At 36.8% G+C, this 20,550-nt stretch overlaps 1 protein-coding gene across 6 annotated transcripts in view; it reads right to left on the reverse strand.

The window, feature by feature from the left end:
* Nucleotides 1–897: 897 nt before the first annotated feature.
* AADAT (aminoadipate aminotransferase) overlaps nucleotides 898–20,550 on the reverse strand; it is a 44,021-nt gene continuing 24,368 nt past the window's right edge. For all 6 annotated transcript variants that reach the window (XM_074040763.1, XM_074040761.1, XM_074040762.1 and 3 more), the window contains 10 exons: nucleotides 18,654–18,728; nucleotides 14,207–14,416; nucleotides 11,270–11,335; nucleotides 9,845–9,927; nucleotides 9,292–9,388; nucleotides 8,006–8,067; nucleotides 7,090–7,154; nucleotides 5,391–5,497; nucleotides 2,569–2,670; nucleotides 898–1,641 (listed from right to left, as the gene is read on the reverse strand). In XM_074040763.1, the coding sequence (XP_073896864.1) occupies nucleotides 1,600–1,641; nucleotides 2,569–2,670; nucleotides 5,391–5,497; nucleotides 7,090–7,154; nucleotides 8,006–8,067; nucleotides 9,292–9,388; nucleotides 9,845–9,927; nucleotides 11,270–11,335; nucleotides 14,207–14,416; nucleotides 18,654–18,728 (909 nt within the window). In that variant the 3' untranslated portion in view covers nucleotides 898–1,599. The remainder of the gene's footprint in view (nucleotides 1,642–2,568; nucleotides 2,671–5,390; nucleotides 5,498–7,089; nucleotides 7,155–8,005; nucleotides 8,068–9,291; nucleotides 9,389–9,844; nucleotides 9,928–11,269; nucleotides 11,336–14,206; nucleotides 14,417–18,653; nucleotides 18,729–20,550) is intronic.

The raw sequence follows: 20,550 nt of genomic DNA on the forward strand, positions 1-20,550 counted from the left end.
AACAAACAAACAAAATCAAAGCAAGGCACTCATCTATGCAATGCTGGGCTAAGCAATTTTGGTTATTGTTGAAAAGTACTGAATAAAGTAAGGGGAAGGCTAATTTTACTTTTATAAGTCTAATTTATAATTTTCTGTTCCCACAGTGAATTGTCAGGTTCCTCATCTTGGTCTTCCTCCAAGCCCTGCATCTCTTCAATCGGTCCTACATAATTATCACTGGTTGCCTCAGAAATAGGGATTTGGGCTTGGGGTCACAGCTGCTTTGATCTTTGAGGTTGAGATTTCTGCTTGAGAATTTTAGCTGTTGAAAGATGTAACATCTCATCCAGACGTCCAGGAAAATAATAACTGTGATGGAGATGTTTATATACACAAGGGATGGCATCAATAATAATGACATAAACTTCCTAATTCCTCAAAGATACTTACAACTTCACAATTACTGGGTCACGGAACACTTCGTCAATTGGTTAAACAGCGATAGAAAATAAATACAGGGTATTTATGATACACTGTCACAATGAGATCCTATTCTACATATTACATGTGTATGCAGAGAAGAACATTGCAAAGGAAGAATGCTAAATGCTTATAGCAGTTATCACTGGGGGTGAGACAGTGAGTGGCTTTTACTTTATTCCTTATATATTCTGGATTGTTTGAAAATTCTAAAATGAGCATATCTTACTTTAATAAAGATTTTAAAAGGTGAGAAAAAATCATTAAAAAAGTATTTCCCAATACCTTAAAGGGTTGTAGTAGATTTAAATTACATAATTGGTAAGAATGTGTTTTTGTAGATTATGTACTATTATGAAAATACAATGTAGTAAATTTTCCTAAGTCCATGATCTCCCCTCCTTACTTAGAATTAATGGGTCTGAAGCCTTTAGGTATGTTTAGTTTAAGAATTTTATTTTAAAGGAATTTCTGTGGCATAACATAATGTTTATGGTACTTTTACTGAAAGTCACTTATAATGATCAACTTATAACAATTTTTGCAATAAGCTCTCATTAAATTTTCCTAAAAGTAGAAAAAGTACACATTATATACCATTTTGAACTTAATTATTTCTTTAAAATCTCAAAATAATTCAGTGTAAAATGTTAGTTTCAAAGACAATTTATGGGAAATTATAAAGCAACTATAAAGTTCTTTATAATAAATCCAAGATAAAAGTAATTTTTTACAGGTTGAAAATTTTTCAAAATGCTTCAGTGGATTATAAATACATTTTGGCCATCTGATGAATTTAGAGGCACTTTAAAAGGTGTCTAGTTGAACTACTACAGATAGGACATGTTTGAGGAAATTTAATTTAATCTGTAAGTCTAATAATACCAGTGTTCATTTCTTCCTGCCAAAACAAGAAATTTATTGGAAAAATCCATGAGCAGCATGATTAGTTTGATTTCTTTCTTTCTCTTTTTTAAGAGACAGGGTCTTGTTCTGCCACGCAGGCCACAGTGCAGTGGTGTGATCGTAGCTTACTGCAGCCTTGAATTCCTGGGCTCAAGTGATCCTCCCTCCTCAGCCTCCCAAAGTGCTGGGATTATAGGTGTGAGCCACCATGCCCAACCTAGTTTAATTTCTTCATAAAGATTCTTTTATAAGTTGTGCTAATACCTGGAAGGCCTAAAACAGAAAAAAATATTAGAATTAATTAAATTAGGATACTATATTGGAAAACTCTGTAATAACTTTAAAAATCCAAACAAAGAGTATCTGTCTAAGGTTGAGAGAAGGCATTGGAAAGTCAAGTTGAACATCAACTTTATCCATGCAGGATGCCATCAATGTCTATTAAAATATGAAGACTGAAGTACATCAGATTTCTAGGATTTTTTGTTGTTGTTGTTTTACTTGTGGCCTTCAAGATCATTTTCCATTTTATCCATAACATGAATTATTTTAGATTTTATATAACCTCTCACCTGCATTTTATATAGATTCAATTGTCCAACTCCACTAATAAATTAAAACAGAGAGAACTTATGAAAAACACATTTAATGACATGAGAATGCAAGTAAATAAAGAACATGCCAAAAATGTCCCTTTCCAAGGATAAATATAAACTCTTCTCAAGGTTAATGGCACTGTTCAATTTATAGCTCTTCTGTTTTATTTCCACATACACAGCTTATGTTGGTTAAAGCTAGATTGCGATTAAGAAAATTATTCTATTTGACCCTTGCTGATACTTTTTTCTTCAGAGAAAGAGACTGACAGCCATCATGAATTTGTACTTCTGGCTCGTATTAATTCATTAAAGGAAGGAAAGAAGTTTTCCTCATAACATAACAATTTACCCAGCTCAGTAGGTTGTGATACATTATTCATGCAGACAATAAATTTTAACTCCAATTTAGTCTCATTTCTATAGAAGTCTAGCAACAAAGTAAAATGGGTCTTTGAATGATAGTTCATGACTGGTCAACAAATACCTGAATTTTAGAAACCCAAACAGATATTAAGTAATATTCTAATTCACAAAGTATACACATGCATTAAAAAAATAGAACTGCTAGCTAGTATTACTCTGAAGAGAATACTACACTCACCATATCCATCTGTTCTGGAGAAGCTGAAGAGAAGGATGCTCTCAAGTAAGGGCTAGGAGCTGAGCTATCGATGTAGAAAGCATTTCCAGGGAGCATTAATACCTAAGAGAGTTTGTGGAAGATAGGTAATGTACCACTAAAGAAAAACTCAAAGATAATATAGTTCAGCCTAATCTCAGAGTAGGGAAGGATGTTTTAAATTTAAAAGCAGTTAAAGAAATCACAAGAAAAAATACTAATTTATATAAGAATTGTGTATGTCATACAATGAACAAAACTAAACACATAGAAACTGAAAAAATGTTCAGAATAAATATGGCAAATGCTATCTCTTCTCAAACTGTCAGGAATATAGAAAAACTGAGAACACTCAAATTCCAGCTTTAATGTAGAAAGGACAGTTTACTAAAGAAAGATAAATGGTAACAAATACAAACAAATGTTGAACTAGAAAGTAATTTTTAAGTAATTAAGTTTGAAAGTTACTTTTAAGCTGGGGCCTGAAACACAAATTAGGTCAGACAAAAAGCAGGGAGCAGTATTTGAGGGCAAAGGTACACAGAGTAAAGGCCCTGAGATGGGAGGAAAATTGGTGCAAAGAACTGAAAGGAGGTAAAAGATGTAATGTATCAAATGAAGGAATAAAAGTTTTAAGTAAGCATGTCAAGATGGGGTGGTCGGAACAGCTGCTGTTCTTGATGGCCACACAGGCAGACAGCTCACTGATGGTAAGCTCCATTTCCTCTTCTTCCTGGGCATCACATGTACCCTATTCCCCAGCCTCTTTCTAGCTGTGTGTGACCATGAGAGCGAATCCTAACCAATGGATGTGAGCAGAAGCCAGGTAAGCAACATCTAAGGCTGGCCCATACAAATAATCCCACGTGTGATCTGCCACGCTCTTTCCATTTTGTGGCCATCTTGGAATCCGTGTATTGAAGAATGAAAGGCAACGAGATGTAAGAAACACGGGTCTCTGAATCACTGTTGGAACACAGCAGGCTGCAGGTCACATCTTAGAATTATATGCGAGTCAGAGATAAACTTCTATTGCTTATTAAGTCTTTGATATTTTCAAGTTTATCTTCTACGATAATTAGGGTTGACTAGTATAATCATGATCTTCAAAAGCACTGAGTAACTGCTTGTTACACTGTCTGCTAAAACAAGAGGAATTGGGAGTGACATGATCTGGAGTACTCTGGGGAAAAGATTTCAAGGCAGAAGATGGGTTTCTCTGTCCTGGTTAAAAATAAAATGAAAGCCATCGTTTCTCCCAGTAGCATGGATGAGTTTTGGGATGTACTAGAAGCAAGGAGCTGAAAGAGAAGGGAGTGGTAATAATCTCTTTGCAAGATAACCAACATCTGGGCTAACGAAGTGGGGATAAAGCTGGAGATTATTTAGTAAACGTAAAAAAAGAACATGTAGCAGGATATATGGAGTAAATGAAGAGGACTGAAGAAGAGTATAGTAAAAACAAAGTCTATATCCTTGGCACCTCACTCAGACATACCTATAGATAAGCACTTACCACATATTTTGAGGATGATGGCATTGACAGAAAAGAAAAGAATGTATCAAATTGATTTATTATACTACAATGTATTATTTGAAGTAAGTCAATTAAGTGTTTATCAAGTACCTACTATGTGCTGTGATTAGGGTTAGAACCATTAATAAAGTTTGAGTCCTGCCCTCAAATAAGATGGTTAAGAGAGGATAATAGCTTTACCCAGGCGGTGGAGGTAGGACTGAAGTCCAGGCAGTCTGTCTCTAGATCTAACTTCTAGAGCACCTTGTCTCTTAGGCACTAGCATGGCACTTTGCCATCATCAGTCCAATCTGTCCTTTAGTTCTTATGATTCAAGACAAAACTGACTCTAGCAGTAGGTTTCAGTGTGTGTAAAAGACTGACAAATATGCTAATGGCTTTAATTAATGGAGAAGGAATAATTTATCTGGTAAACTGGAAAGCTACACAGAAGAATGTTTAGAATTTTCAGCTTACTTGATGCCCCAAATGAAACCTAAGTAGACTTATAATTTAAATATAAAAAGAGGGGAAAAAAAAGAAACCTAGAATACATTCTATGAGCTAATTTTAAGTGAAAAAAAAAATCAGGATACAAACTTTTCCGTATAATTTTAACCATGTAACATAAGTGCACAGCCAAAATACTAAAAGAACAAGCGTTTCAAGAAACTATACTATAAATGGTCACAAAATCTGGGTGGTAAAATCATGGGCTATTTAAAAAATTTTCATTATACTTTTATACATTTTCCAAATATCCTACCATGAGTATACTTTATCTTCATCATCAGAAAAAAATCCCTTCATTTTAAATATCAGTGGCTCTTACTGAGCACTGAGTATGTGCCACATACTAGTCTAAGGGCTTTACACATATTAACTCACTTAATCATCAGAGCAACCCTATGAGAGAGGGATTCTTACTACCTCTGTTTTACAGACAAAGCACAGAAAGGATAACCTATTCAAGGCCACACATCCCCTAAAGGGTGGTGCTGGGACTCAAACCCAACAAGTGCGACTCCAGAGACCACACTCAGCTACTATGCTAATCAGTAGCTGAGATGAACAACTGTATTTCCACTAATTTAGACCAGCTGGATAATTATGTAACCCAAAAACCTCTTACGATTTTGATAATGCAATAAAATATCTAACATTAGAACATTATGAGTTGGCTGGTGGGCAACAAGAAGCATCTCTTTCTATTTCTATTCAAGTAAAATATTAAAGAAAAAGTGTAACTTTTCTTTAGGTTTCCCAGCCCTTCGCCTCCCAGTTTTACCCCCATCTTAACGGCTTTTTCTTCAATCAGTTCTTTTACATCATTAATGCCTTTAACTTTAATCCATAAAAACATTCCAGCAGCAGGAACATGCCATTCTGCCAAACCTACAAACAAAAGAAGAGAATAAATGTCTTCTAAAGTAAAGCATCTTGGATGATATCAAAGTGTGTTGTTAAATGGCATAAATGTAGTAAGTAGAAACTAGTATTCCTAAAAAAGGTCCTTCAATTATAGCATTTTAAAAAATAACATTTTGTGAGCCTTGAAAATTGATGTTCTGGATTTTATTTCAACGAGTTACTACGGGTGAGGGAGGAAGGGAGAGGTAAGGTGGGCAAGTGATAGCTCACGTGTGCATATTTACAACGCAGTCAGTCAGGGTAGTGCAAGAAATCCCACTCACCTCTCCTTCACTTAGAACCATACTTAGACAAACATGGCTATTTCAATTTAGAAGAGGATTCTTCCATTATTTGTGGATTCTTCCAGCATTACAACAAATTCTATTATTCTTGTAACAGTTTAGATGTCCAGTGGATTAGCGTTTTTATCAGAATGTAATTAATTATGAAAAGAAATACTTAAAATTCAAGAATTCCAGAAGCAGTTGTGGGCTTTATGTTTCATTGAGTATTAGGATACAGAAATCAAAAAAAAGCCTAATGATTTTTGATTTACATTACTATCTTTTTTAAAAAAGAACTTGCTGTTGATCAAAAGTTTTTCTTCAGTACTATTATGCAAAGTGGTAAAATAGTGCTCGTGTCAAAAAGATACTAATTCTGTTTTTTTTTTTTTTTGGATGGAGTTTTGCTTCACCCAGGCTGGAGCGCAATGGCATGATCTTGGCTCACTGCCACCTCTGCCTCCCAGGTTCAAGCGATTCTCCTGCCTCAGCCTCCTGAGTGGCTGAGATTACAGGTGACCGCCATCATGCCCAGCTAATTTGTATATTTTTAGCAGAGACAGGGTTTCGCCATGTTGGCCAGGCTGGTCTCGAACTCCTGACCTCAGGTGATTCACCCGCCTTGGCCTCCCAAAGTGCTGGGATTACAGGTGTAAGCCACCACACCCGGCCACTAATTCTGTTTTTACCAAGACTTTATAGAAAATAAGATAGGACAGAAATAAGGAATTGCTATTTTTGGTTTACTATTATTTATATCAAAGGCATTTTAGCAATACAATTAAAGCCATGCGATTAATTTGACCTTCATAATAGAAAAATGAATGTAAAACATCTTGTAATCAAGTTAGCAATAGATAATACTACAGAGAAAAATGAGGTTAATGATTAGAAGGCAAATTATGTGTCAAGGAGACATCTGCCTTTGTACAGTTTAGTTCGAGAAGAAACACGGTTTGACAATTTTACCCTTTGGGGTAAAATTCTGAAATAACTAACATTTTTGAAAATAGGTAATATTAAGCTTTAAGTAAGTTAGAGGTTGATTTTTAGATCTTTTTTTTTTTTTTTTTTAAATCACAAATTCTTTGCAGCAGACAGGTAAAGTAGATAGGAAGGCCTGTGCCCAGGTTTATCAAATGTTGCTTCTAAGATGATTTATGGTGTAATGTTTCCTTAGCAAGAATACTCCTGGACTGTTTCTTTTCCACCAGGATTGTTAGTAATATGCAGTGTTTAGCCCCTACTCTTATACTGTTTATCATGAGGACGGATATATGTTCCACTCACCAGTTAACCACTTGTCTGCAGCTGCCAATATTGCATCCTTCTGGTTACTATAGAAATCAGTAACCCTAGAAGAAGAAAACAATGAAATAGATGTGCTCAGTACATTGATTGCAGAAGCGAAAAAGGCTCCAGAGTCCAGGCTATAAGAATTTGTTTTCTATCTTGATTAAAATGTTGAATGCTTGATGGAAGAATGGAGCATATTTGTTTCACTTGTCTGGTGATAAACTTTTAACCGCTGTGTTTTTTCCTTCATTGTAGAATAATTACAAAATAAAAATTCAAAAAGAGAAGTCCATTTCTATGTAAAATATGGAACCTAGAAGTAGCAGGATCAATCTTTGTGTTTAGTTGTCTAAATACTGGTTCTCATCACTCAGGATAAAAGAAAATACTATCGAAATAATGAATCACTGGTCTGGGAATGCGAATACCCAATTCCTCCTTATTTCTAAATGTCCTAGGAGGTACCACATTTACACAGCTAAAGTAATCCATAACTTGTACCAATATACAGACTATTTAGGGAAATTATGTTCACACTCATCTTTACTTGAGCCAAATCCCATGTCATGTATCCTTCACAATTAATCATTATTAAATAAAATATTTCTGTGTATGAATAGTTTACCCATTAAATCATTTAAGTAAGTAAATCCTAACCCTGGTGGGAATTTTGGACTACCTTAGGAGTGGGTGGACACTGCTTTCAAACCACACCTTGGATGCTGAGAAGACTTGCTAGGTGAAGAGCTAATAAAATGAATAGACTTTTGACTTATAGTAGACCATTCCTATTGTCTCTCCTTTCCCAGGATACTTAGGAAGGAAGAATAAATCAATACTGTAGGTGATCTGTATTATGTTCACTGGGCTCCTATTTTGTTCATAAATATTTAAAGAAATGATACAATACCTATCTACATGAGCCATGAAACCCTCTTCTCCCCAATCATGTAGAAGCTGTGATATCATGAGCTAAAAGAGATAAAATCAAAAATACCATGTTTCATCCCCTGAAAATATAATTTTTGCATATATAAAAGCAAACCACTTTTGATTACATGTAAACCATAATAAGATATAACAAGCTGAGCCTAGCTTATATAGTCAGTGATTTAAAACAAATGTCAATTAATAACAATGATAATACTAGTAAAAATAACAAATATTGATACAGTACTTGTTATGTAGCAGGCACTATTGTAAGATACTAATATATTTTACCAAATGTAATCTCCATAAATTTCTGTTTTACTAATGAGGCACAAGGGTTAAGTTAACTTTTCTGAGTCCCCCAGCCTGAATTCAGTCAGGCTATCCAGCTCCTGACCCATGCTGTTAATTGCCATACTATACCGCTTCTCTAAATATAAAAATGTACAGTAGATATGTAAAGTTACATGACATATTTGGAGATTTTCTATTTAAAATAGAAATTATAGGTTGGGCGCAGTGGCTCACACCTGTAACTCCAGCACTTTGGGAGGCCCAGCCGGGGGGATCACCAGAGACCAGGAGTTAGAGACCAGCCTGGCCAACATGGTGAAACTCTGTCTCTACCAAAAATACAAAAATGAGCTGGGCATAGTGATGTGTGCCTATAATCCCAGCTACTTGGGAGGCTGAGGCAGGAGAATCGCTTGAACCTGGGAGGCAGAGGTTGCAGTGAGCCAAGGTCATGCCACTGTACTCCAGCCTGGGTGACAGAGCAAGACTCTGTCTCAAAAAAAAAAAAAAAAAAAAAAAGTTTAAAATGTTATAAATTGATAGTGAACTTCTGTTGATAACAGATGCAAAAATATGTGAACTTCTGTTGATAACAGATACAAAAAATATGAAAAAAGTCCCCAACTTGGCAAAACATGGGGCCATCTGCACTTTATGGAACATACATCAAACAAGTGTCCTATTCTACGCAAACTTTTCTGTTCTATTCATTCTTGCAAGGTTGTGTTACAGAGGGATCCAATAATTTCTCAAAGTTTGTAAGGAAATTTACATATTCTCTTAAATTAATTTTACTTTATTTTAATTAAAACGCATTCCAACCAATTTATTTAGGAAAGATTAGCATGTCTGCAAAGAAGGCAAACTATGAGTCACTAAACAGGTTTGGCGTTTCTGTTCTCTACCATCTATTTTTTTAAAAAATTCTGATCTAATTACAAAAAAAAAATCTATTTCCTAAATTGTCCTTACCTGGTTGAAAGTGCTGGGGTGCAATGTTGAAACTTGTATGTGTAAAATAACTCTCTCTATTAAGGGTTTCGGACCAGTTAAAAATCCTATTCTCAACCTATGTCAAAAGAGAAAAGGCACTATACCAATTCCATATTAACAATTATTACATATCACTTTCCTGATTTCATCAGACAGACAATTGTGACCTGGGGACAAAAGGATCTAGATAATTAAAACATTCTAATAAAACTACTTCTTACTTCAAAAATAAATTTAAGTGTACATTTAAAACAAGATTGACCATGTATTTCCAAATGTGCCCTTTCATACCTGATATCAAAAGCCTGACTGGTCCCACTACAATGTTAGATAAACAGTCAAGAATCTTTGATTAGTGGAGGTGAATAAAGCAAAAAAAAGGCCTATGTTAATATTAATAATGAAACTAATATTTTAAGACAAGCAGACTACAAGCATTTTAAATGAAAAAATTTGTCTAGACTAAAAGATACTGAGGTACTGTCTCTGGCTCTATTAGATCTAGCATCAAGTTAGAGACACAGGGCCTTACCCAGAGGAAATGATTTTTGAAAAAGAGTCAGCTCTGATGACACGTCCATCAACATCCATGGAAAGAAATGTTGGTACCCTGAACTTAAAATGAAAAATAAAAAATACTGTTGATCTGAAAGCTCTGTTAGTCACTGTATGATTATTCTGAATAGAGAGTAGACAGGAGATGGATTTGGATAACAACAGTACAAATATTCTCTTACCTTTATTTCAACCCTTTAACATGGAATAACAAACAAAGATGCATGTTCTTTTATTAGCATCTGCTTGTCTTCATGGCTTTTCTGCCAAAAACACACACAAGGGCTTATTATTTGCTTCAGATGCCATTATTATGAACTTAGGGAAACTTCAAACAGGCCCTCTTTGCCCCAGAGGTTGAAATCCAGGATTAACAGACTTACAGGAGGGACTCAAGGAACACTAGTTTGAACAAGACTATAATGAAGATGGCCAGCAGCCCTCAAGGGTATTCAGAGAGAGAGCTGATCCTTACGATCGGCAGAAGGAAAAATGATGCGAATGAAGATGAGAAATTAGTCAATATGAAAGACTGACTTCAACATTTACTTTAAAAGTAGCTACAAATGAGAAAGGAAATTTGCTGGCATGCTGATGGTGGGAGGCAGGAGGCAAAAGTGATGTTTTAGGAAACCCTGTAGAGAAATAAAGAGCTCTTATCTTTTCCCACTATATTTAAGGGGCAAGCTGAATCCAAGTGTATGTTCTCTGCGGCCCTGAGAGCAAAGAAAGTGTTGGCTTTTGAAGAATCAGGTTTTGGTCTTACTATTATTATCATCTATCAGAAAAAATCATCATGAAAGGTTGCACACGTGTGAGAATCAATCTAAATGCCCATTACTCTGAAGTAAGATCCACGACAGAAATGACAGGGTGGCAAATGTGTGGTGTGCTGCCTGTGATGCCTCCTCTTGTGTCCATGGGAGACACTGCTAACGGAGCACAGCCGTCTTTCTCCTTCAGCTTGAGCATGGCTTCCTAACCCTTCTCATACATCATTCTAATCGGCCACCACCAAGACACAGAAGTCGACAGCCAAAGATGAAACTCAGTTCACATCCCTGGGTGATGTTTGAGGAGCTGTGAACTTGGATGTGGAGTTCAAGGCATCCATCAGCCCTGATCTACTGTTTGCCCCAGTGCCTGGTACAGAAAGCCAGCTACTGTTTTGAAGGAAAGTAATTTCTGGAAAGAGCAGTAATAACAAAAAAGAAAGGTACTAATTCCATAATAAAACTGGGAGACTGAAAAGTAAAGTAGTAGCAAATTAATCATAATTGATTTACTTTCCATGTAAAAGTGGATTAGTTCTGACTCCGTAGTCAGCCTAATATCCAACACAGTGCAGTAACTTACAACAACTTATCTTCTAATAGTGAAATAAGTTCATATCATCACTTACCTTGTTAAACTGGAGAAAATAGTAAGGATCATCTTCTATTATGAGGAAATCATATTTTCTTGCAAGCTAAAAAAGGTTGAGGTAATTGTTTATTTCTTAAAGCAATCTATTTCTTAAAAGTTATTTAAAATTAAATTCACTTGGAATTGTAATTCTTTGTACTCATTCAAAAAACTACTGTGTGTCTATTGTCTTAGACAATGAGGATAAAAAGATGAACAAGGCATTAAAGGCTCTTATTCTCATGGAAGTTAGATTCCAGGGGAAAAGACAGCATATACATAAGCCTGTGGATCATGAGCAGAATAAACATTAGATGAGTGGTTTTATTTACTTTCTTTTTTGAGATGGAGTCTTGCTCTGTCGCCCAGGCTGGAGTACAGTGGCACGATCTTGGCTCACTGCAACCTCCGCCTCCTGGGCTCAAGCGATTCTCCTGCCTCAGCCTCCCGAGTAGCTGGGATTACAGGCATGCACCACCACACCCAGCTAATTTTTATATTTTTTGCTAGAGATGGGGTTTCACCATGTTGGCCAGGCTAGTCTCGAACTCCTGACCTCAAATGATCCACCTGCCTCAGCCTCCCAAAGTGCTGGGATTACAGGAGTGAGCCACTGTGCCCAGCTAGATGGGTGGCTTTAAAGTGCTGGGCAGCGCATTACAACAGGTGAGGGAAGAGAGCGACAGGGTAGCTATTTCAGGTTCAATCACTGAGAAGGCCTTCCGGACCAGGTAACATCAGAGCTTAAAATGACAGGAAGGAGTCAGCTGTGCAAATATCAGAAGAAGAAGAATCTAGACTGAGGGATGAATGAGGGCAAAGGCGGCAGGATACGCAAAATGCTTGACATGTTTAAGGGCTAAAAAGGACAGTGCGGCTGCCCCAAGTGCAGCAAGAAGAATGATAAGAGAGAAAGCTTGAGAATAGACTGACCATGTTACCTAGCTCTGCAGGGCAGATAAAAGAATTTGGGCTTTATTTTAACTGCAAGGAGAAACCACTGGAGCCTGGAGCCCGGCTTTATACTGACATTTCTGCAGGGATGGATGTGGCTGGCTGCTGTGGGAAGAGTGTGACTGGTTAAGAGCGCAGGGTGAAATGCAGCTGGTGCAGTGAAGGCACTGGAGGAGTCCAGTGAGGGCAGGCAGGGGCTCAGAAGATGGGGACAGTGATGACAACAGAGAAAAATGGATGGACTTGGATAAGCTCAGTGGTACAGTCCACAGGAGGAACTAGATGTGGGGAATGTGGGGCAAAGGAGGGAAAGACAGGAATAAAGGGTAACCATTCATAGTTGCACTCTTTATGGAGATGGAGAATGTGAGAGGCTGGAGATCAGAGGTTTGGGGTAGGGAAGTGGAAAATCAGGAGTTCTATTTTGGGCATGTTAAGTGTGAAACGATTATTAGATATCTCTGTGGAGATATCAGTAGAAAGTTGGATACAGAAGCCTGGGGCTCAGGGAAGAGGTAGGGGCCAGGCAATGTGGCAGTCATTGTGTATGTAATGGAATAGACAGACACAAAACTGGACAAGGCTGCCTGGGGGGTATGTAAACAAAGAAGAGAACTCAGGACAGAGCCCGGGAAGTACAAACATAAGAACATGACGGTGTATGTGGTGTGTGTACATATATATGTGTGTGTATATATATGTGTATATATACATGTGTATATATGCGTATGTATATGTGTGTGTATATATGTGTAAATATATGTGTGTATGTATATAAGTGTATATAGATATACTTACATGTATTATATACATGTATTAGATGTATATATGTGTGTGTGTGTATATATATATTTAGAGTTGGAGTCTTGCTGTGTTGTCCAGGTTGGTCTCAAACTCCTGGGCTGAAGCGATCCTCCCACCTCAGCCTTCCAAAGTGCTGGGATTACAGGTGTAAGTCACTGCACCCAATCTGAGACAATATTTTGTACCTAAATTTTCTTTTTCTTTTTTTTTTTTGAGACGGAGTCTCGCTGTGTCACCCAGGCTGGAGTGCAGTGGCACGATCTCAGCCCACTGCAAGCTCCACCTCCCGGGTTGATGCCATTCTCCTGCCTCAGCCTCCCAAGTAGCTGGGACCACAGGTGCCTGCCACCACGCCGGGCTAATTTTTTGTATTTTTAGTAGAGATGGGGTTTCACTGTATTAGCCAGTATGGTCTCCATCTCCTGACCTTGTGATCCACCCGCCTCGGCCTCCCAAAGTGCTGGGATTACAGGCATGAGCCACTGCGCCCGGCCTGAACCTAAAATTTTCTAAGTAAAAGGAACTGGCTGAAATCTTTCCTATGATTCCACTGGATGTGACTAAATTCTATAGAGTTTAAAAAGGGTTTGGTATTTATTTTAAAAAGCTATTTGTAGTAAAAGGTTGGGGGCACAGTCAGATACATAAAAGAGACTTTCTAAAAGGCAAAATTTCTCTTATTTTTCAAAGATTTCTGTGGAGCTTAACATATGTTTGATACTTAAAAAAATGTTTATAGTGAAAAGCTAGGCATCATTGGTATCTCAGAGAGATTTCATAAAAGGGGAGCATGCCTCTTATTTTTAAAGAATTCTTGGTAACCTAAGATGACAAGGAGTAGGAAGCAGAACAGGCAAGTTAACAACACAGAAAAAACAGAAATCAAACTTGGGGTAAAATATTAAATAATCTCATAAAATGTAACATCAGGCCAAGGATGCTATTTCTTTTGTATTAAAACATCAATTATGGGGAAAGAAAAATCTAATAACTAAGGAAAGATGCAGAAATTTATTGTGTCTAAATTTATTAGGACCCTGAGCATATATGATTTCCTTTTATTAAAAATTATATTCCTTGAAAGCAAAAGGCTAATGAGAAAGGGAGCTTGCATAGTGCTCTTCTAAAAAGTCACAAAGAAACAGGAACATAACTGCTTTAACCCATTCTACAGTACCTCATAGATTTCCTTTTTGCGTTCACTTGTTAATGAGTTTCCAGTAGGGTTGTTGCCACTTGGAACAGTATAAAGAAATTTGGGGGTGTTTTTCTGGGGATTCTTTGAATCTTCTGGTTTCCATCTGGAAAGTATGTCTCTTAGGGAATCTGGAACAATCCCATGTTCATCACTGGCAACATTAATAATGTTGCAGCCCAGTGGGTGCAGCTGTTGAGCACAAAAGAAAGCCTGAGTCAGTCGTGATTACAAAATGTAAGTGCTATTTTTTTTTTCCTTCTAACCAAGAACTTGCTCATTCATACCCTTAAAAATATATAAACCTGCACGCAGCTCTGAGCTCCTGAGGGTTGAGGTTATACACTTTTTTTTTTTTTCTGAGATGGAGTCTTGCTCTATCGCCCAGGCTAGAATGCAATGGTGCGATCTTGGCTCACTGCAACCTCCGACTCCCTGGTTCAAGAGATTCTCCTGCTTCAGCCTCCTGAGTAGCTGGGACTACAGGTGCATGCCACCACACCCAGGTAATTTTTTGTATTTTTAGTAAAGTCGGAGTTTCACCATGTTAGCCAGGATGGTCTGGATCTCCTGAACTCGTGATCCACCCTCCTCGGCCTCCCAAAGTTCTGGGATTACAGGTGGTGGTGGGACAATGAATGGGATGAGCAGATCACCAAGCAGTATAGTAGAATTTCCATATTTTACCAATTGCTAAGGCTGTACTGGCATGTACTGGCATTGCTTATAGACTTAGCTTTATACAAATTTGTGGAATCTCATTCATGGTTGAGCATTAAAATTTAAAAAAGGAACTTAAGAAATAATAATTGAATGAGGTTCTAAAAAAATTGCAAATGAAAAGCAAATACTCTTTTAGCAGTCAAATGTAGAATTATGCATAAAAAAGAACAATTCAGATCCTCCTTATGACAAATTTAAAAGGCCTTAATCTTATAAAGCACATCTACCATGAATAAAGCAAATCAACACTGCGCCATACAATAAACGCATACTGCTTATTAGCATATTTCCTCAAAGCTTGGCATACAGCTTCTGTTTTTCTGTTTGGGTATGTGAAAACATTTGTGTGTGTGTAGATGCACGCTTTGTATGTAGACACTGGTTTTACATTCACAGGCATTATGTAATCTTAAATCTCAGGAGTTTAGGAAAGTAAATTATGAGTATCCAATCATTAAGAAAAAGTAATTATTTTATTTTAGGTTTTTTATTGTGGTAAAATTGTTGCCATTTTAAGCCTTTTTTTTTTTTTTTAAGCGACAAATTTTTTTTTAAGTGACAAGGTCTCACTTTGTTGCCCGGGCTGAAGTGCAGTGGTGCAATTACGGCTCCCTGTAACACCATGCTCCTGGGTTCAAGTGATCCTTCCACCTCTGCCTTCTGCCTGGCTAATTAAACAAACAAAAAAACTTTGTAGACACGTGCTTTGCTATGTTGCCCAGTATGGTCTCGAACTCCTGACCTCAAGTAATCCTTCAGCCTCGGCTTCCCAAAGTGCTGGGATTACAGGCGTGAGCCACCTCGTCTAGTTCATTTTAACTATTTTTAGGAGTACAATTCAGTGGCATTAATTACATTCACAATGTGTGCATCCATCACCTCTATTTCCAAAACTGTTTCCTCACCCCAAATAGAGACTCTGTACCTATTAATCAATAACTCTCCATTCTCTACTCTTCCCAGCCACTGGTAACCACCCATCTACTTTCTATCTCTATTAATTTGTCTATTCTAGATGTTTCATATAATTGGAATAATACAATATTTGTCCTTTTGTCTGGCTTCTTAAAGTTAAAATGCTTTCAAGGTTCATCCATATTGTAATATGTAACAGATCTGTGTTCCTTCTTATGGCTGAATAATACTCCATTGTATGTATATAACACATTTTATTTATCCATTCATCCACTGATGGACACTTGAGTTGCTTCTACCTTTTGGCTATTGTAAATAATATTGCAATGAACATTTGTATACAAGTATCTGTTTCAGTCCCAGTTTTCAATTCTTTCTGGGTATATACCCATGAGTGGAATTGTGGGTCACACGGTAATTCTATTTTAATTTTCTGAGGAACTGACAAACTTTCCCATGGTGGCCATACCATTTTACATTTCCACCAGCAATGAATGAACCCAGTGTCTTCACATATTCACTATTTTTTTAAAAAAATAATATCCTGGTATGTGTGAGGTAGTATCTCACAGTACTTTTGATTTGCATTTCTCTACTTAAAAATTTTTTTTCCCCAAGCCTGAGTCTTGCCAAATAATCACACTGCAGGTACAGCTGTCACACATTGTAGAGTACTAACCACTACATGATCATGGAACTTGCAGCTTTCATATGTTGATTTATGCTGCTTTGCATTTCTCTAATCACTAATGATGCTGAGCATCTTTTTATGTGCTTATTGGTCTTTTGCACATGTTCTTCAGACTAATGTCTATTTAAGTCCTTTGTCCATTTTTAAATTGGGTTGTTTATCTTTCTGTTGTTGAGTTGTAGGAGTTCTTTATATGTTCTGGATATTAAAGCTTTATCAGATATATTATTATAAATATTTTCTCCCATTGTATAGACTCTTTTTTCGCTTTTTTCATAATGTCCTTTGATACACAACCACGTTTAAATCTTCAAGTCCAATTTATCTATTTTTGTGGTTGTTGTTGTTCATATTTTTGGTCATATCTAAAAAATCCACCAAATCTAAGGTCATAAAAATTTGCCCTTATGTTTTCTCCTAAGTGTTTGTAGCTTTTGTGCTTATATTTATGTCTTTGATCCATTTTGAGTTAAATTTTCATATGGTGTAAGGTAAGGGTCCAAGTTCTTTCATATGCATGTGGAAATCCAGTTGTCTCAGCACCACAGTTGAAGAGACTACCCTTTCCCCCACTGAATGATCTTGGTACCCTTACTGAAATCAACTGGATTTGTGGGTTTATTTCTGGATGCTCAGTTCTATTCTATTGGTCTATATGATTGTCTTTATGCCAGTACCACATTGTTTGATTACTGTAGCTTTGCAGTTTTGAAATTGGGAAGTGAGAGTCTTCCAAATTTGTTCTTTTTCAAGATTATTTTGGCTATTTAGGTCCTTTAAACTCACATCAATTTAAGCATTGGCTTTTCTATTTCTGCAAAAAAGGCTGTTGGCATATCGATAGGGATTGTATTGAATCTGTAAATTGCTTAGGGTAGTATTAATACCTTAACAATAGTAAGTCTTACATTCTACGAACAGTGGAAGTCTTTCCATTTCTTTGAGTTTTGCTTAATTTCTTTCAGCAAAATTTTTCAGTTTTTAATGTAAAAGTCTTCCACCTCCTTTGTTAGATTTATTCCTAGGTATTTTATTCTTTTGGATGCTATTACAAATGGAATTGTTTTATATATTGCTTTATATGTTGATTTTCATAAAAATAATATAAAATTTTTAAAAAATAAGAGAATCCATGTAGTTGGAATCAACAGAGCATAAAGGTCATCTCATTCAATTCCCCTACTCTAAGCTAGAATTACATTTGCCGTATTTGTGTTAGGTGGCAGTCAAAAGTAACTGAGCACCTACAGTGATGGGCAATGTTGTAACCTCTTATGAAGTCCGGTAAGGCCAGTGGTTAGCAAGTTCTTATATAGAGCTGAAATTGTTTCCCTGTGGTTCCAGTTTTATTAACCTAAGGTCATGTACAAATAAATCTAATTCTTTTGTTACATGACTAACTTCTATGTATTTGAGGACAGTTTTCATGCCTCTCTTGAGTCTTTTCTTTCTGGGGAAAATAGCTCCAGTTCCTACAACATTCATCATATGGTATGGTTTCCAATTCCCTATTTACTCTGACTATCTTTCTCTGAATATGCTCCAGTTGTGGACATTTCTTTCTTAAAGTAGACTGCCCCAAACAAACCTAATTCTCAGCAATGTGCTCTGACCAGTGCAGAGCAGAGTCAGATCATCCGCTTCCTCATTCTGTATATCACAGTTCCACGGATCTAACTTTGGAGTGGAAAGTCCTAATTATACTATATTAGTATACTAAACTGACATATAACATGGTGTACTTATGCATATGGTAATAAGATAGTAATAAAAAATAAATTTTTGTAATTTAAATTACATTTAAAGTGAAATATTAAGAGAATTGGACACGATTTTGTATAACCTAATTTTAATGCCTATACACTTGGATTTTTAAAAAGAAATGTATAAAGAAGAGGGTACCTTTAACATATTTTGTATATATCATTTAAGATTATCCTGCTTATGGATAAAAGATGCTACTTCATTTTTCTGTGTATAGATTATTCTAAAGTTAATAAGATATTAACTTTATTATTATAAAGTTATTATAAAACTTTTATTATAAGTTTTCTTCTTATTTACCACAACAGAGTTGCCTTTTGTAAAATGTATACTCACACTTTGAAGAGTTCCTGAATAAGCAGGTTCATCTAGGAGGACATTATCTCCAGGGTTAATGATCATTTCAAACACCTAACAAAAGAAGCATAGGTTAGCTTGTTAGTCAGCATAGGTTAGTACTGTTTCTATGCTCAGAAGCCCATTTTTTAGTTTGAGCTCACATGATTCTACAGTAAGAATTAGCAAATTGTTTATAAAGGGCCAAACAGTAAACATTTTGTGGATCATAGTATTTCTGTTGCAACTACTCTGCCTCTATAGTGAAAAAGCAGCCATAGACAATATATAAATGAATGGGTGTGACTGCATTCCAATAAAACTTTATTTACAAAATTTGATGAAGGGCTGGATTTGGCTCTCAAGCCACAGTTTGCCAACTCCTGTTCCTGAGTAAGGTGAACAGAGGTTTGGCTCCTAACATTCATTTATTCCTTTCATTGCTTCTTTGAAAATCTATTAAATGTTTACTATAAGCCAGGCCTGTGTAAAGTGTCAGAGATAAAATAGTGAGCAAAATGACATGGTTCTTACTCTCATGGAGCTACTGGTCCACTGGGAAAGCTAGACACCAATTAAATAACTACCCAATAAATGTGCAATTAAAAACAGTGGTAAGTGATATTAAGTACAGATGCACAATGACATGAGAGCTCATTGTAGGAAGACCTAGGCATTGAGGAAACTCAGGGAAGGCATCCTGGAAGAAGTGATGAGTTGGTGTAGGGGGTGACAATAGTTACATGTGAAGAGCCAAAATAATTATGTGTCTTGAGGCAGAAGGTAAAGAGTGGTGTGAGATCAGACAGAAGTGGGCAGAGACCAACCATGTAGGCATTTGAGCCAAGGGAGGGAAGTAAGGATTTTAAGAAGAGAGTGGGGAGGGAGAGTTGCATGATCAGATACTCATCTGGAAAAGATCAATCTGACTGCAGTATGAAAGAATAAAAGAAGGGTGAGAATACATGTGGAAAGTTTGGAAAGTTTTTAGGATTGTTTGGGAAGTTACTGCCATGGTCCTGGAAACAGATAAGGGTCATCTTAAAGTAGAGTGGTGACAGTGGAATTGTAGAGAAGAACTGAGAGGTATTAGGAAATGAAAAGTAACGGAACATGATTATGGACAATAGGGAAATGAGGAAGTGGAGGTGTCAAGAATGATGCCTAGGTATTTGGTTATGGAACTAGATAGACGGTGGGGGTGGTGCTATTCACTGAAACACAAAACCAAAAAGCCATCCATATCTGAGTGAGAGGATGATTTGTTTTAGTGTGAGATGCCTTTGAAACATCCTGTGATGATGTCAGATGGATAGATGGACAAATGGATTTGGAAGGAGCTTGGAAGTTACTGGCATATGGTTGATCATGTGAATGTTAATAGAGATACCCAGGAAAAGTACATAGACTAAGGAGAGATGTTCAAGGACGGAGCTACAGGGAACTCCAATCAATAATGGCTGGGTAGAGGAGGACACTGCAAGGAAGGCAGGGCAAGTGGGCTGGAGGGGAACCACACAACATGCTACTGAGAGAGGTGGAGGAGGACAGTGTTTCCAAAAGGGCGGGGGAGACTTCCAGTTCCAAAATGGTGGTGTAGAAGCAAGTTGGCTTCATTCCCTCCCACAAAACCACTAACAAATATACAGTGCTAAAATTTTCACCAGAAACAACCCAGAACTCAAATATGAGGATGAGTCAGTTCCTAGGACTATAGAGAAGTGAAAAAACTCTGAGCAGATGGTAAGAAAAACATACTTCTGCATCTATGATACTCCTCCTCCCAATTCTGCCTGGCACCAAGCACATGGAAAATCTCCCCCTAACTCACGGCTTCTACACTAGAAAAAGTGAGATTGAGGTGGCCAAGAGTTTCCCCACCATCTTTGGTTCCCTG

Source organism: Macaca fascicularis, chromosome 5, assembly GCF_037993035.2.
Source record: "Macaca fascicularis isolate 582-1 chromosome 5, T2T-MFA8v1.1".
Lineage (NCBI taxonomy): Eukaryota > Metazoa > Chordata > Mammalia > Primates > Cercopithecidae > Macaca > Macaca fascicularis.